The sequence below is a fragment of the Porites lutea genome, chromosome 9, assembly GCF_958299795.1.
Source record: "Porites lutea chromosome 9, jaPorLute2.1, whole genome shotgun sequence".
Taxonomy (NCBI): Eukaryota; Metazoa; Cnidaria; class Anthozoa; order Scleractinia; family Poritidae; genus Porites; species Porites lutea.
This window is the reverse complement of record NC_133209.1, coordinates 25,441,195-25,456,695: the sequence shown is the minus strand read 5'-3', so window position 1 is coordinate 25,456,695 and position 15,501 is coordinate 25,441,195. Positions and strand designations below refer to the sequence as shown.

At 40.9% G+C, this 15,501-nt stretch overlaps 1 protein-coding gene across 2 annotated transcripts in view; it reads right to left on the bottom strand.

Moving 5' to 3' along the window:
• Nucleotides 1-15,501, bottom strand: part of LOC140948784 (copper-transporting ATPase 1-like) — a 28,626-nt gene that overhangs the window by 835 nt on the left and 12,290 nt on the right. For both annotated transcript variants that reach the window (XM_073398048.1, XM_073398049.1), the window contains exons 4-17: nt 14,109-14,272; nt 12,609-12,847; nt 12,187-12,352; nt 10,716-10,826; nt 9,987-10,253; nt 9,380-9,613; nt 8,363-8,497; nt 6,902-7,090; nt 6,457-6,639; nt 6,045-6,258; nt 4,507-4,680; nt 3,593-3,735; nt 2,492-2,695; nt 895-1,115 (exon numbers count right to left, since the gene is read on the bottom strand). In XM_073398048.1, the coding sequence (XP_073254149.1) occupies nt 895-1,115; nt 2,492-2,695; nt 3,593-3,735; nt 4,507-4,680; nt 6,045-6,258; nt 6,457-6,639; nt 6,902-7,090; nt 8,363-8,497; nt 9,380-9,613; nt 9,987-10,253; nt 10,716-10,826; nt 12,187-12,352; nt 12,609-12,847; nt 14,109-14,272 (2,644 nt within the window). The remainder of the gene's footprint in view (nt 1-894; nt 1,116-2,491; nt 2,696-3,592; nt 3,736-4,506; nt 4,681-6,044; nt 6,259-6,456; nt 6,640-6,901; nt 7,091-8,362; nt 8,498-9,379; nt 9,614-9,986; nt 10,254-10,715; nt 10,827-12,186; nt 12,353-12,608; nt 12,848-14,108; nt 14,273-15,501) is intronic.

Genomic DNA, 15,501 nt, shown 5'->3' with positions numbered 1-15,501 from the left:
GATCATGCAACCAATGTTTTTGGCCCGAGATCAGTGTTACAGGTAAATTTAATTAACAAAATCAATCTTTTTGCCGGCTTTTTGCCACATTCACGGCACTTTGCTCCCACAGAAAGTGACCCCGGACTCTTTCCACGGGATTCAGCGCATGCGCATGACTAGTTCGGTTACTCAAGATGACGTCCGCGATCTGGTTGTTAATTATTGAGTTTTTATAGTTGTCAGACAATGACAAAGTTTGTAGATGAGAATAGGGTAAATGTGTTTTCAATTTACTTGTATGTTGCGTAGTCATGGAGGTGTTTTTACCTGCATTTTTTTTTACACTCGATCGTACGCGAGAAAGAATCTCTACCACCTAGGGTAGATCATGCGACGTTCTCGGGGGAATTAACCAAAAACTCGTGACATAGCTCCTTTAATTGAACACCCACGCGTGGGATCCTAAATAATTTCCTTTGCTTCACACGCCCAACAAAGGAAACAGGAGGGGACGTCTATAGGCAGGTTAATAAGGAAAATGGTGAAAACTACTATACAACCTCAGGACACACCATAAATAAAAGATGTTAATGCCTCTGCTCATAACCCCCAACCTCCCTTCCTTTACAGCCACCCCGCCCCTTCCCCGCTAATGAGAGGTTTAATTGTACTAAAATTCTCTACTGTTTGGCAAGCTCTCCATTTTGGGGAGTCGCGAGAAGTCACGCGAGAGCTTTACGCCAAAGGAGAGGCGAGTGCGAGGGGCGAGGGGCTTGCAACGATCTTTTATAAATTCCTCCACTTCCTGCGGCCCGCTCGCGCACTTTCGAGGCTCGCCTCGTCCACCATAATTGGAGAGCTTGTTCGCAAGGTAATGATTCTCAAGAACAACACTTTGACACTTTAACTTACAGTTTAAGCATGAGTGAGGAAGTAACAACGGACACAGAGGAGGCGGCCATTGCAATACTAGCCATCCACGGCTTCATCACCACGCCGAAAGGCTCAAACGCTCCGGCTGCTAATGGAATACCAATCATGTTGTAGATTAGAGCGAACAAGAAGTTGATGTAAATTCTTCGGACTGTTACTCGAGAAAGGTCAATTGCCACAGCCACGTCCATAAGATCACTCTAACAACAAACAAATACGATATCAATGTCGAAAGGGGATATATATGTTGTATATAGTCAGCTCTCTCTAAGACGGACACCTTTAGGGCCAGCACTAGATGTCCGTCTTATAGAGAGTCAAATAAAGGGAGTAAAGAAAGGCATGGACCAACTCAAGGTGTCCCTTTTACAGAGGTGTCTGGTAAGACAGAGTTGACTGTATTTACTGTTCGAGAAAGGTTGTCGAAAAAAGTGCACGCGACAATCCCGAAAGGTATTGTGGGTGGGTTTTGAGTTCACTGTTCTTCAAAGAAATTTCAAAGAATGGCACGAGAGGCCATGGACGTGTGTTTGCGAGGGCTAAAGGAAAGCAACAAAAGTAAGTTCGACAGCTACAGTGCTACCAAGAACAGTGTATTGATCATATCCCATATTACCTTTCGGGATTGCCACGTGCACATTTTTTCTTACCTTTCTTGTAATAGCTGTATATATAGTTGTTCCTCAAAGGACAGACACTTGTATGTGGTTTTCTTTATTTTAGAACACTTGCAGCTGAACGAGCTTATGCCCGACCTTTCCTTTACTTATACTTGATATGATAAACAGTACAGTTCGATCTCTGTATGGATGATAGTCGACCCACTTCTTGTCCCAACCGGTTTTAAAAAGGCCCCGGGAACTGTTTATACACTTTAGCCGCGGACTATCGGTCTGAATGCATTCTATTCTACTGCTTGGAGAAATAATTCATGTGAAAATTGCGATGAAGATATGAAAGTTGAAGTGATTTTCTCGGTGAAATGAACAACCTAGCGGTTGAAAAAGAACCTGAAGAACAAAAAAAAATGAGGCTTGACCGGGAATTGAAGCCTTGTCTTTGCGGATGCGGACATAACGCTCTTAACCAAATGAGCCATTCAAACCAATTGGAGAGAGGGCAGGCCAATCCACCGTACCTAAAAAGATGGCGACTGGTACATTTACCCACAGTTCTTAGCGCATGAAAACCATAAAATTGCTCATAAAAACCAACAGAAAAGTTTTATAAACTTCAAACTTAGGATAGGCAATGTTACTATAACAGGGATATGACTATGTGTAATTGGCCGTGTTAGGTTCGAAAGGAATTGTGGTAAAATGTACAGCCGTCATCTTTTACCGTACGGCGGATTGTGAGTCCGTAATACACCCAATGGTGGAAACGAGAAAATTAATGAAAGAATGAAAGATCGTAAATTTTCAGCTCGGTGAAACAAATGTGAAAATGAATTAATCAGCATGTCACGAGCGTGGGACAAAGATGAACGAAAATGTTTGATCGATTAGCCGAGGCTTAAGAAAAAAAATCTTCCTATTTATTATAAGGACAAAAAAGAAGTTGATCACTATCTTACCTTGATTAACACGACATCAGCAGCCTCTACAGCCACATCTGTTCCGGTACCGATAGCAATTCCCACGTGAGCTTGAGCCAGCGCTGGTGAGTCATTCACTCCATCTCCAACCATAGCAACAGTGAAACCTCGGTCTTGAAGGGCACGAACCTTTTCTACTTTGTGCGAGGGAAGAACCTGAGCGAAAACTTGTTGTATGCCAACCTGAGGGTTGGAAACAGATCGGGTGAGACGTACGAGCCACAGGGTACCCACGAGAGTAGAGCTTATTTTAATAAAAAAGTATTATTGTTTCAGGCATTCTCATTATGGCGCCATGAAGAGGCTACTTCGACCCAGAAATAACCACTTCGGGGGGTGACACGCCTCACGCACTTCGAATTCGAGATCTCGAGAGGACCGTTTCCGCTTCAGTTCTACGACCAATAAGAAATGCTTGTAAACCAAAGATTTACTTCACAGTTTTCAGGATAAGGGCCATTAAAGGGGCTATGTTAAGAGGGTATTTCTGTGCTATAGTCATTGCTTAGTTCCTGGAGTTGTGAAGACGATAACAAACAAATTTCATCAGGGAGAACTAACCATAATACTTTTTTGGTTATTTTTAAAGGCATAGCTGTGAAACTTTAAAAGGTTTGCACAACTTTTTCAAGTTTCAGTCGGTATCTATCCTCATCACCCGTTGTAACAGACGACAAGAAACAGTTGCAGTGCCCATATATAGTCTTCAATAACAAAACTGGACCATTATTTTAGAAATTTAACTGACGCGAAATAGCGTGACAGAGCCTTTGGCAGGATTAGTCTTCTACATACACCCGTTCTAAAACGGCTGTGTAGCAGACTATTGTAACTACTCAGGTCGTTTAGTTCTTTTTGCTATTCTGAGTAGTTTTTTTTTTGCCTGATCTATTTTAATTTATGCTGATCTTTGTAGACGTTTTTTAAGTTGGCAAAATAAAATGGTTGGTTGTTACTATCAGCAGGATATGCATATTCCATGGCTGCTGAATGGGGTTCATTTGAATAGTTACACGGTAGCACCTTGTCCACACATTAAAAAGGTTAAGACTGTATTTTATGTACATCAGTCTAAGTTACCTGTTTGGCGATAGCAAAAGCAGTCTTCTTGTTATCGCCAGTAAGCAACACAACCCTAATTCCCATCCTCTTGAGAGTAGCTACTGTAGCTTGCGCCTCGTGTTTAACTGTGTCTGCTACAGCCATCATAGCCACAAGTGACCCTACGGGAACAAGCATCACTACGTTATACAGAGTTCACTCCCTTAACTAAAAACACTGAAGAGAAGTTATGCTCGGCAGCTAACATTTAAAAAGTTCCAGAGAAAAACTTGATTCACAGTCTCAGAATTGAAAACGTCAGCACTAACTTGTAAAGCATAATAATAATGGTTGCACTGTAGGATCTTAGGGCCTGTTTACATGGAGGTGTGGGACCCCAGGTAGGTGAGGTAACCCGCTTAAGTGGGGTAACCTGCCTGTCCATATAATCTCTCATATGGTCACCCCACCTATTATGCAAACGTTATCAACTTGAAATGAGTCATTATATGGACAGGCGGGTCACCCCACCTGCCTGGGGTCCCTCGCCTCCATGTAAACAGGCCCTAAGTCCGACCCTTGAAAAAAAACCGAACCACTTTACTCAGCGCATGCGTAAGAAATACTGCAAAAGCTCTTCTTAGTAGCTGCTTTTATATGAATGACGAGAATAAAGCCAATTGGAAAAGCTAGAATCATCTCGTGACGCGGAATTAAAAAAACAGTACCAAAGAAAACTACTTGCTCAGTAGCTTCAACTTAACAGTCACCCAGGGTGGATGTTAAGCGATGTTCAGTTCCTAGAAAACATGCGCTTCAACGTCATCATTTTAAACCAGAATTAAGGTGCACTTGTGAGAACATCAAAGAAACGAGGCCAGTATACTAACGATCCGGTTCAAGCGTCACTTTCGCCGCAGCGCACGTATTTATCTGCTGTGTTCACTACTTACCGTTGATGCCCACCAGTACAGCGGTATGACCCTTTTCTTCATGCTCTTGCATGGCTTCTTCCATCTCGTCAGTGACTTCCAAGCCATTCTGTTGCATCCAATCTCTATTGCCGATAATCACATGGTAACTCGATGGTTCGGCTTCTTCAACTTGCTCCTTTAATAAACTTTCAGCTGCAAAATAAAGGTTCATTTACTACATTTAGTTAATTTCGATAAAAATTCAGGAGAAAACTTGCGGATAAGCGCGACAGAAGACGCAACATAAAAACACCCTGAAACGGAATCAGTAGCGTAATAAATAGCACCACGGTAAATTTAAGCTAAATACAGTCGACTCTCTCTTAACGGACACCTCTATAAGATGGCCACCTCTGTATAACGGACACCTAGAGTTGGTCCCTGCCTTTCTTTACTCCTTTTATTTGACTCTCTATAACACGGACATCTGTCTAAGACGGACACTTAGTACCGGCCCCAGAGGTGTCCGACTTAGCGAGAGTTGACTGTATCAGTGAGTTCATTTCTGTGGTCAAAAAGTTAGAAATGCACTGTATGCACGCTTGTTAGAAATACACAAACAAACAATGAACACAAACAGGGGAGGTTGAAGTCGACTTGAAGGTTTGACCTCGGTATACCTTTTTCCCCGAGGGTTTCCAGTTATCGTGCTGGCACAGGGAACCCACACAAATAGAGTGTTGTAATGTTTGAATTTAGAGGAAATGAAAAAGATTCCTATTATCGTGATAAATGCGATGAATTCTTATATACAAGATCAAAATAAACATCTTTTTACCTGAAATGTTGTGTATTGTCGTTCTTGCAGCTGAAAAACGACGAATTATAGCGATTTTAGGGTTTTACACTCGAATATACGCTCAAATGTAAAACCCCTTCAAATCGCTATAATTCGTCGTTTTCAGCTGCAAAAACGACAATACACAACATTTCAGGTAAAAAGATGTTGATTTTAATGTTATATATAAGAATTCATAGCTCACGATAATATGAAACGTTTCGATATTTCCATACATCTCCTCTCAATTCAAACATAACAACAGTCACACAATTTGTGTGGGTCCCTTGTGCTATTGGTGCTAGTGTAGTGGACAACATTTTCTATATCCGGCAATGATTTGTCACCTGATGTCTTGGTACGATCATAGATTGGGAGGCCGGACCCCCTGTTTCATAAAGCAAAAGTCAAGGGAGTTTTCTTTGTGTTTCAGGGCAAAATGATCTATGGATTACGCTTTTGTTTTAACATTCCTGACCACAAAGGAGGGCTATTTTTGGAGGGTTTCGCAACTTTCTGTAGCGGGGAGGAAACGTTTTTTCTGCAAGTTTTTTTTATGGGAAGGAAGAACCTGGATGACAAGTTTCATGGTAAAAATTTGCAATGAATGAGGGAGGGGGGGTTGATTTAGGAGATTTTTTCGAATCTCGTGTTAGCCGCAGGGATATTGGGAAGATTTGACTGTTATTGTCCACCATCGATAACTTCTGCTGTGATCCTAGTTCTAAAATAACCTCACCATCGTTATTTCCACTAATCACCGACGTAGTGTGAATATCTGAGCTTTCATCAATCACTGCTCCACAAATGTTGACTGACAGGTTTTTCTTGTTTTTGTCCGTAACAGGTTTAGGTTTGATTAACTCCTCTATACCGCTGACCTTGCAGGATAAGCCGTACCCAGGAACAGCTTTGAACTCGGTACACTGACCCAATGTGTCAGTATGGAGCTCCTGTTAACAGGAAATACAGTTCATGAAGCTCTCGTAAGCAGCCATCTCGAAAATTCAAAAAAGTGGTCGTAACTAGTTGTTTATGTGGTTCTAACATTTGAGTCTGTGAACAAGATCCTGTAATGTTACCATTCATGTAAAAACTCTTTGGAAGTACCTTTGAATGGTACTGTTTGTTTCTCAGCATTTTAAACCCACCTGCTTTGCATAATTTGTAATGGCCAAACCAATAGGATGTTCACTGTGATTCTCAGCAGTGCCTGTTACAGCCAACAGCATTTCCAAGCTACACTGAGCCGGTTTCACAAATAAGGCCGTCTTGACAACTTCAGGAGATCCGTGGGTTAAGGTGCCCGTCTTGTCAAAGACTACAGTATTTACCTGAAAATGCGAAGCTTATTAAGTAAAATTAAAGTTCGAACAGCGACTGGTTATATTGTTTAACAGCAAGTTAAACGGCGACCTATGGTTACTTAAGCTACGTGCAAACCGACGCAACAACTCCTAACACTGTTGGGCCACAATGTTGAGAGTTTATGCGCCCGGGCTGGCAGTGGTAACTGACGGATGCAACAAATCCCAACAACGTTGGCCTATCACGATACAATTCATGATAAAACTTGTGATGTAACCATTTTATTACCTTGTGTGCAGTCTCCAATGGTTCACCTCCTTTGATTAAAATTCCATTCTGTGCTCCTATTCCAGTACCCACCATTACAGCTGTTGGAGTTGCCAGACCAAGAGCGCATGGGCAAGCAATAGCCAACACAGTGATGCCAATCTGGAAGGCGAAGGCAAATACAAACTCGACTCTGTTATCATCTTTAGCCTGTGAAAATTTAAAACAAAAAAAAATCGTATTAAGATGTGAATAATAATGATTACCATGGACTTTTTTCCGCGCTGTTAAAACCTAAAGCAATATGGCATTTCCATGAAAAAGTGCGTAGGAGTGTTCAACAATTTTAGCACTTTTTGATGCAATAATTATTCAACAACCACACCTTTATTGCACATCAATAGGATTACAAGAAATAAAGGTAGACTGGAAAGGAAAAAGGAAATGTTGCAATTATTATTTTTTTTACTTCAGGTAATTTGTGTTTTTCCATTATTTAAAATTCATAAGCATACATTACCATACCCAAAAACAACGGAAAAATAAAAATTACGGGAGATAAAAAAAATAACTACAACAGAAACATTTCACTCAACCCCGAGTTAGCTTGGGCTAATCGCGGCGGGCTGAATTGGAGAAGAAAGAAATATAAGAAAAAAGAAGACGTAATAATAACTTTACGTAAAGGACAAAACTTGATATTTAAATTGATACCCTGCACGACCTACGTATTAGCTAAGTTTAGGGAGATTTTTCATATAAGTTACATCTATTTTGAAGAGCATATTTAAGGATGGCGCTCAATATAAAGTAAATATAAAGCCAGTAAACAAGGCAATATATCCGAACCACAATAGCACCGAACAAAATTCAATATCACACAGTACTACCGTTCTTGACGACGTCGCAATTACATAAATTGTTTTACAATTTTACTTCTATACTTCTCGAATAACCACTGCATGGGCGTTGAGGGCTGTGCGGTATTTGACAAAATAATTCTCCTTTTCTACAGAGTGCTTACTCAAACGCAGCGCTTGTTCAATACGATGTTTGATTATGATTTTTTTTCTAGTATGTGGCTTTTTAGTCGGTTTTAGCTTTTTATATTTTATGTTTTTAATACCAAGTTTTTTATATGTATCTATTTATTGAGTTGTTTTTAAAATTGAATAATATCATATAGTTGTAATTATTAGAGATTTTATTTATACACGTTCGTATTTTGAACGAGTTTTTTAGCTCTTGGACGTAACGTGTTAAAATAAATGATTGATTGATTGAACGAATCATGGTAAACCCAAAGAGACATCGTGACTTGTGTAGCAGGCCACTTTCCCGCGCTTAAAACAGACTACATTTGCTTCGAGTTCTCATTGGCTCACTGGATTGTCCACGTCTGCTGTGGTTGGCTACAATAATATCACGTGACGTTTATGGTAAACCACTACATGTATACCAGCCGGCACTTGAAACACTTACATTGTAGGTTTTCCGGAGTAAGGTGATGTCATGAAAACCGATAATTAGCCATACCACCCAAGTTGTTATGGAGATGAAGATAACAGTGGGAACAAAATAACTTGACAACTTGTCAGCGAACTTCTGGATTGGTGCCTAAAAGAGATTTTATAACAAAGGAGAATAAAATGAGCTCAGAGGCTGTTGTATATGTTGTTAAAAGGCTTTAAGGGGAATTGCGGGATGCCCAAAAGCTTTGCAAAGGCAGTTCATTGAAAAAGTACGAAAGTATTTCTGAGAATAACTCAGTTCTTTCTTGATTTTTAGAGAGCTACGTTTTGCAACAGTGAAAAAGTCGCTAGAGTCTTCAAGGTTTCAATATCTATGACGTCTTTGAAACTTTCCAACTTATAAAACACAGTCACAGCTTTCAAAAACAATGACTGACACGCATTAATATGAACTTAACGGTTTAAGAATAACAATTACACGTGTCATGTACGAATGGAAATGTATCGATCGCAGGTTTTGTAGAGTACAACGTAACGACAGTTCACTGCGAATAAACTGTTTGGCTGCAGTTCGCTGAATTGACATGTGAAGACATCGTCCTACGTCTAGGACGCTAAAGCCATCGACACGAGTTCAGCTCATAGGTAAGCGCACCGGACGGATACTCTGGGAGACTGGGTTCCAGTGACGACAGGTACTCGGGTTTTTCTTTGCCCTACGTGCCTGACATTATAGCGTACGTGTAACCGCACCCTCCAATTTTAATTTGGGGCGAAGGGGAGGACGAGTGAGACGAGGGGGAGGACGAGTGGGGCGAGGGGGGGAATGGGGATTGCGAGAGGGAAGAGGAGGAGCGAAGGGTACCGCCAAAAGAAGGTTTTACGACATAAGGAAAATACTAAAATTTTCTTTGACCAATTGAGTTGAGAAATAAAACCGGCCATTTTAAAGAGATTCATTTCGAGCACTGGCCCTTTCGACCGAGCCAGTCATAACAAAGAATAACGAAATCATCGTTCCCTATACCTTTGACGTTTGTGCCTCTTCCACCAGCTTCACAATCTGGGACAGAGTGGTGTCTTGACCCACGTGAGTTGCCTCCACCAATAACGAGCCATTCTGATTAATGGTTCCGCCTATCACAGAGTCCCCTGGTTTCTTCATGACAGGCATCGATTCGCCCGTGATCAGCGATTCGTCTGCGGTGGAAGTTCCTTGAAGTACTTTACAGTCAACAGGTATTTTACCTCCGGGGACAACCTAACGAAGGAAGAAGAGAGCCCTAAATGGTGAAAGCCGTTAAACCAACTGACGAATTGAATTAACGTAGAACTTTAATCGTACCATCGCGAAATGTCCATCATATCGCCAAAGGGACAATTTTCCTAGCGACTATAACAGCGATAAAAGGTTTTAAACCATTCTTAAAAATTGCATGACCTTCTAAGTCTAGCGTCACAATAATCTAATGGTGTGATTTACAAAAGAACAATCGTGTTTCAGGTTAATCGCAAGTAAGCAACAAAAATACACAATAACCGGTTCTCAGAGCCACTTTAAGAGGTCACATAACGCTCCTTTCTGGAGGGGCATTGCGTGACGATCCAATCAACGGCTACGTTACTCTGTGTACCTTGAGCACGTCTCCACGCTGCACCAGGTCAACGTTGATCACTTGCTCGCTTATAACGTTCATTGTTCCTGGTTGCAATTTGACCAAGATAGCATCTGAAGGCTGTAACGACAAAAGCTTAGCCAGGGCTTCAGATGTCTTCCCTTTTGCTACATGTTCCATCCAGCGACCGAGAGAGATGAACACCAACAACATGGGTGGAGTGTCAAAGAAAGTCATGGGGCTGTGGTTGCTCTGTTCTGCCATGGCAACAGCTACAACAACAATCTGGAAGAAATGACAAAGATAGTTGTACATCTCACAGAAGGTTGGAACATGGCCTCTTGCAGAAAACAAAGACAAACAATGGTATCTAATCAGCGGCCTGCGTGGCAGCCCGGGGGGGAGGGGGGGGGACTCCTATATAAAAGTGACGGGGGTGCTCGTCGTCTCGCTTAGAGGTGTAAATTGCAGATTTTAGACTCAATTAGGGTGTTTGGGATGGAAAGTCACTATATCTGCCCATTCAGGTATCGTTAGTGCGACAAGTGTGACAATAATTTTGTTTTAAGTAATTTTTCGCCAAACGTCACTTCCCTTTAAACAGATCTTTTTGTAAAAGACCAGAAAACATTAGCATCACGACATAACACGCAAATAATAGCTCTGTCACGTTTGTAACGCACAAGTGTTTTAATGTCCTCTTCTTCCTGCCGTCCTGTTGCGTAAACTCACTAATATCAAACTCACCGAGTACACATAAGCTATTGAGGTGGCCAGCATAATAAGCACATCCATATTGGTGGACTTGTGTTTAAGAGCTTTATAAGCTGTCACATAAAAATGCTGTCCTCCAAAAACCTGAAAAATGAGATAAACTGTATAGTTAGGCACATGACAGAAAGCAGCAAAAACTGAAATTCTACCTCCCAAAGTGACAAGAACACTCCACGAGCATGGGCAGCGTAAAGAGACGCGAGCGTAATGGCCTGACAGCAACAGAAATGCTGTAAAATCCTCAGCCCTAAGCCCTCCCCAACCTGCCAGTCCGTTAATAGCAAATAAAATACTGCTGGCTTGCATTGTCTCAAGTTCAACTTAGTTTAAATTTCGTTTAGCCACACATAAACTGGGCGATAAACGAATAGAAATAATATCCCTTCAAATGTTCTTTCTAAGTGTTAAAATATTCAGTACTAGTTGCTAATAGTATTAATTTCATTATTGCGGACCAGCTCATTAATGCGAAACCCCGAGTTCTGTGCAGGGCCTGGAAATTGAACTTCTAAGGTTCCATCCCATGATGTAGCGTAATCCTAGACCCCTTCCACGGAGGGAATTTTTACCCCTTCAGATTTTCCATTTTGACAAGGAAACGTTAACCCCCCCACCCCTCTGGAATTTCCAATTCCCTCCGTGGTGGGGGTCTGGATATTTTCTGGAACTACACATTCCAGATTCACTGTCAGTGGAATTTGGATTCCAGATTAGCAGGATTCTGGATTCCTCGAGTTGAATTCCAGAATCCAATTCCAGGATTCCAGATTCCACAAGCAAAAATTTCCCAGATTCCAGAATCTGCTTTTACTTACATGGGGTGACTGGTTAGGGTGACTGGTTGCATAAAGAATTTTAAGATTAAGGGAACTTATTACTTATTTCTTAGTGACTGGGGAGCCCACGCTTCATAAGCCTTCTGGTTTCTTCTGGGCTTCCTTGCCAACTTACAATTCTTATATGTATTCTTGCATTGCAATTTACTTTGGCTAAATAAAACTGAACTGAACTCATAAGTACATGTATTGCTTTAAGCAATTGGTCTAACGTTTTGGCCCCAGTACTCTAAGAAAAACGTTTTAAAACCCTATGGCTATAAGATTGATAACTAGTAGGCTACGTAGTGTGGGCGACAACGATTGTAGGTCAAAACGCTTTTGCTCCAAAGCTGTGCTCTGCATATGTTTTAGGTGATAGATGGTCAAAATATGCGTGATCAGATTAAGAGTTATCGAAGGTCCAAACACGCATGATCAGATTGCGTTTTCTACATTCCATTCATTCTCAGTGGAAGTCCAAACAAAGCTAACGAAGCTGGCTACATACCTGCCATGCACTCGTAATAGCAACCTGGAGATTGGGATTGCGGGCTCCTTATACTTATGTAACTTTCTTTAACTCAAAAAAGGAAACTTTTTAAAGTTGCTACATAAGTGATACATACCTGAACCGGTGTACACAGGATAAACATCAGGAGATTCTCCAGAGACAGTCCAGGCAGTACAAGTTGGTTTGGCCTTTTTTCTAACTCATCCAAGATCACATAAGTTATGAATATAACAAATGTTGGTACTCCAAATATCAAGGAAAACAAAAATGATCTTCTCCATCTGAAAAGTAATATTAAGCAAATTTCTTAAGGCAAGTAAGTACTCCACTTTTTCAAAATTCCAAACAGCTGTCCCATGCCATGTTTTTCAAAGTATAATGTAGTTTGTAGAAGTAGCCTGTTTATAAGTTAAAGTAAATGAATAAATAAATAAGCATTTAGTGGTAGGTGACACCCACACGTGTAAGGCAAAAAAGTTTGTTTTTCACTACAAACTTTTGACAATTTTTTTTTACAAATTTAGTACCATTTCTTACTTCTTTATTTCCTTTGAGTGATCAATCCTATCTTTTTTGCTGTCATTGCTGTCCAAAGATGCTTCAAAACCCAAACTTTTGATAGCTTCTATGATATCACGTGGACCAGTTGTTTCTGTGTCGTACACAAATCGACCACTGCTGGTTGCCAAGGAAACTGATGCTTCAAGTATGCCAGGTCTCTTTTTCATGTTTGATTCAATTGAATGAACACAAGACGAACATGTCATACCAGTTATCTGAAATGTGAATAAAAAAGTGGGACAACAATAAGAAAATCAATTATTAAATTTGCCATGGTGACTCAACATGGCGACAGGGGATGAAACAGGATTTACGACCCAATATAAGCCCCTTTAATTTGTTCCCCACCCAGCCCATGAAAGGTTGTACCACACCACCAGGATCTATGCCCCCTACTCTTTATGAACAGCAGTGTGGGTTCTTTTACATCCCAAAAGAATCAGAACAGTGGAAGAGCTGTGACACGTGACCTACAGTTTTTCGTCCTTATCTGAGAAGCCTAGAAAATCTAACCATTTGCATATGCCACAACCAAGGCAGCGCATTCTCCACAGTTATTTTTAAGACCTTGAGCGTTGGACTGAGTGAATGAGTGAGTGAATTACTCATTACCATCAATTAATGATTAATTTAATGAAAGAGGGTAACACATGGCAGCTTTCCCTGATGGCCCATTAGCCCCCTGAAACATTAACCTGAGAGGTGTCCATTAAGAGACATTCAACTGTATACTGTAAACTGCCACTTATAAGTCTGCCCAGTTATAGGCCCTCCATCTACCTGTGAACAAATCAATTCATCTGATCGTAAGCCCCCTCCAAATGTATTGAAATGAATTTGAATTATTATGGCAGTTTGAAGCTAATTATTAAAAACCAGTCAATGCAAAACGTATTTTGATCAGCACTGCTACAGCTTGTTTCAAAGTGCTTTTTCCATTCCAGTTATGAACCTCCTAGGGTGTAAACCCATCCGTCTGAAACAGGGTTGGTGGAAAGTTTTGAAGTAGACGGCTGAGTTGTCAAAGTAAGCAGCCAGTCCAGGGATATTTTATTTGAAAAACGCCATCCACAAAGAAATGCCAAGCAGAGTAGCCGGCCGATACCAACCAAGTACAGTAGGCGGTGATTTTTGCCGGCAACCGGCTACTTTTGACAACCCTGTTGAAAGCCCCCCTAAAACCCCCTACAAAGATGTATCAGCCCAAGTGTTATAAGCAGCAGTTTATGGTATAGTTATTTTTATTTAATTTTTTTTGGCCTTTTTACAAAGGTAACAATCTAAGCTTGGCTGCCCCCATCAAGCAGCATCCACAAAAACCTGCACCCCTGAATTTATTAATTTATTATTATTATGATATTGGGCAACCAGGAGGAGCTCAGTGTGTTAATATCACATTTCACTAACACACACTGTCCTTTCCTGCAAAATTACTACACTCAGTTCATACAATAAAAGTACATGTACTTAACTCACAATTATATCGACGGTGGCTTCTCCTTGGCCAACTTTATCCATCAGGTCACAACCAAACCCCATTCCTTTGACATGACCGATGATTTCATCTGATGTGATGGCATTTTTGTCAAATTTGACTTCTGCTTTCTGTGCAAGCAGGCCAACAAGGACAGATCTTACTCCTGCAGCAGAAGAAACCATTTAAAGTTGACAGAATGTTGATTTAGGGACCATGGCCAGAGCCCCCTGACAGAAAGTCACTTTTTGTGTTGCACAAACATGTAAAATGCAGGAAAGATGGATGAACAATACTGTTAAAATCATGCGAAACTTGGGGTAAGCACAAGGAGAAATAAGCTACCAATCACAGTAAGGGCTAGGCTCAGTTATTATTAGCTGTTATTCAGGAAAACAACCCACTCTCACACCCTGACCTCTAGCCACAAGCTGGTAATCAAACATTAAATGTACAGCTTTTAAAATTAATGGCTTTTAAGCCACTTTGGTTCCAGTCCTAATTTGCCAGTTTTTGGCCTTCCATTGTAGCTTGTTGGGCCTTCTACGAAGATTTTTAGGCAGCCACTCATCTTGCTTTTGGAACAGGATTTCTTATTTTAACCACAAATATTTTTAATCCATTAGTTTTGGCCCGGATATCACCAGGGTGTAAAGAAAGTCGGTTTTACAGCTTGCCATTCAGGTAAGCTACAGCTACACTGCAGCATGTACTAGCTCAAGAGTCATTTTAACCCCTTGCCTACCAGAACCAAATACGCCCAGCAACCAGCCAGACCTTTCTCAACAACTGGAGATCATCTCATCTCTTCAGGCAACTCGAATGACGTTAGTGATTTCATTTGTCTGAAGACCTATATATTTTGATTTAACCTACAATCGGCGACAAAATTGTTGAGACATTGTACTTAAATAGGGTAATTTCGGAGAACGAAAGAATCCGCACCCCTCCCCTGTCCCCTCCATTCAAAGTTGGAGTGTTTGTTGTTTTCTATAGGCAGCTAGAACGAGGGCACAACATTACACGGAGGGGATGGGGGAGGAAAGCTATATTTCCTCCTTTTGAAGTTAATAAAACGTAAAAAAGCCCAGTTTTGGGCGAAGTGTCTCAACTCATTTTGTCGCCGATTGTAGGTTGACTCTCAATTTTCTTTGTTTCCAAGGCCCTAATTCATGAATAATTACAGCGTGCAAAGAAAGTACTGTCCGATAGCCCGGGGCTAGTGGATTTTGGTATCGGGCTAGTGAATTCTGTTTTTAACTTGCCCGACGGGCAAGTGATGTTTTATGAGGAATTTGAATAACAGAAGAACAAAAAGTTTTTGGGGCTAGTTGAAATGACGTCTGGGCTAGTAAATGCTAGCTTCAGCTTGCCCGAATGGCAAGCTGTAAAAAT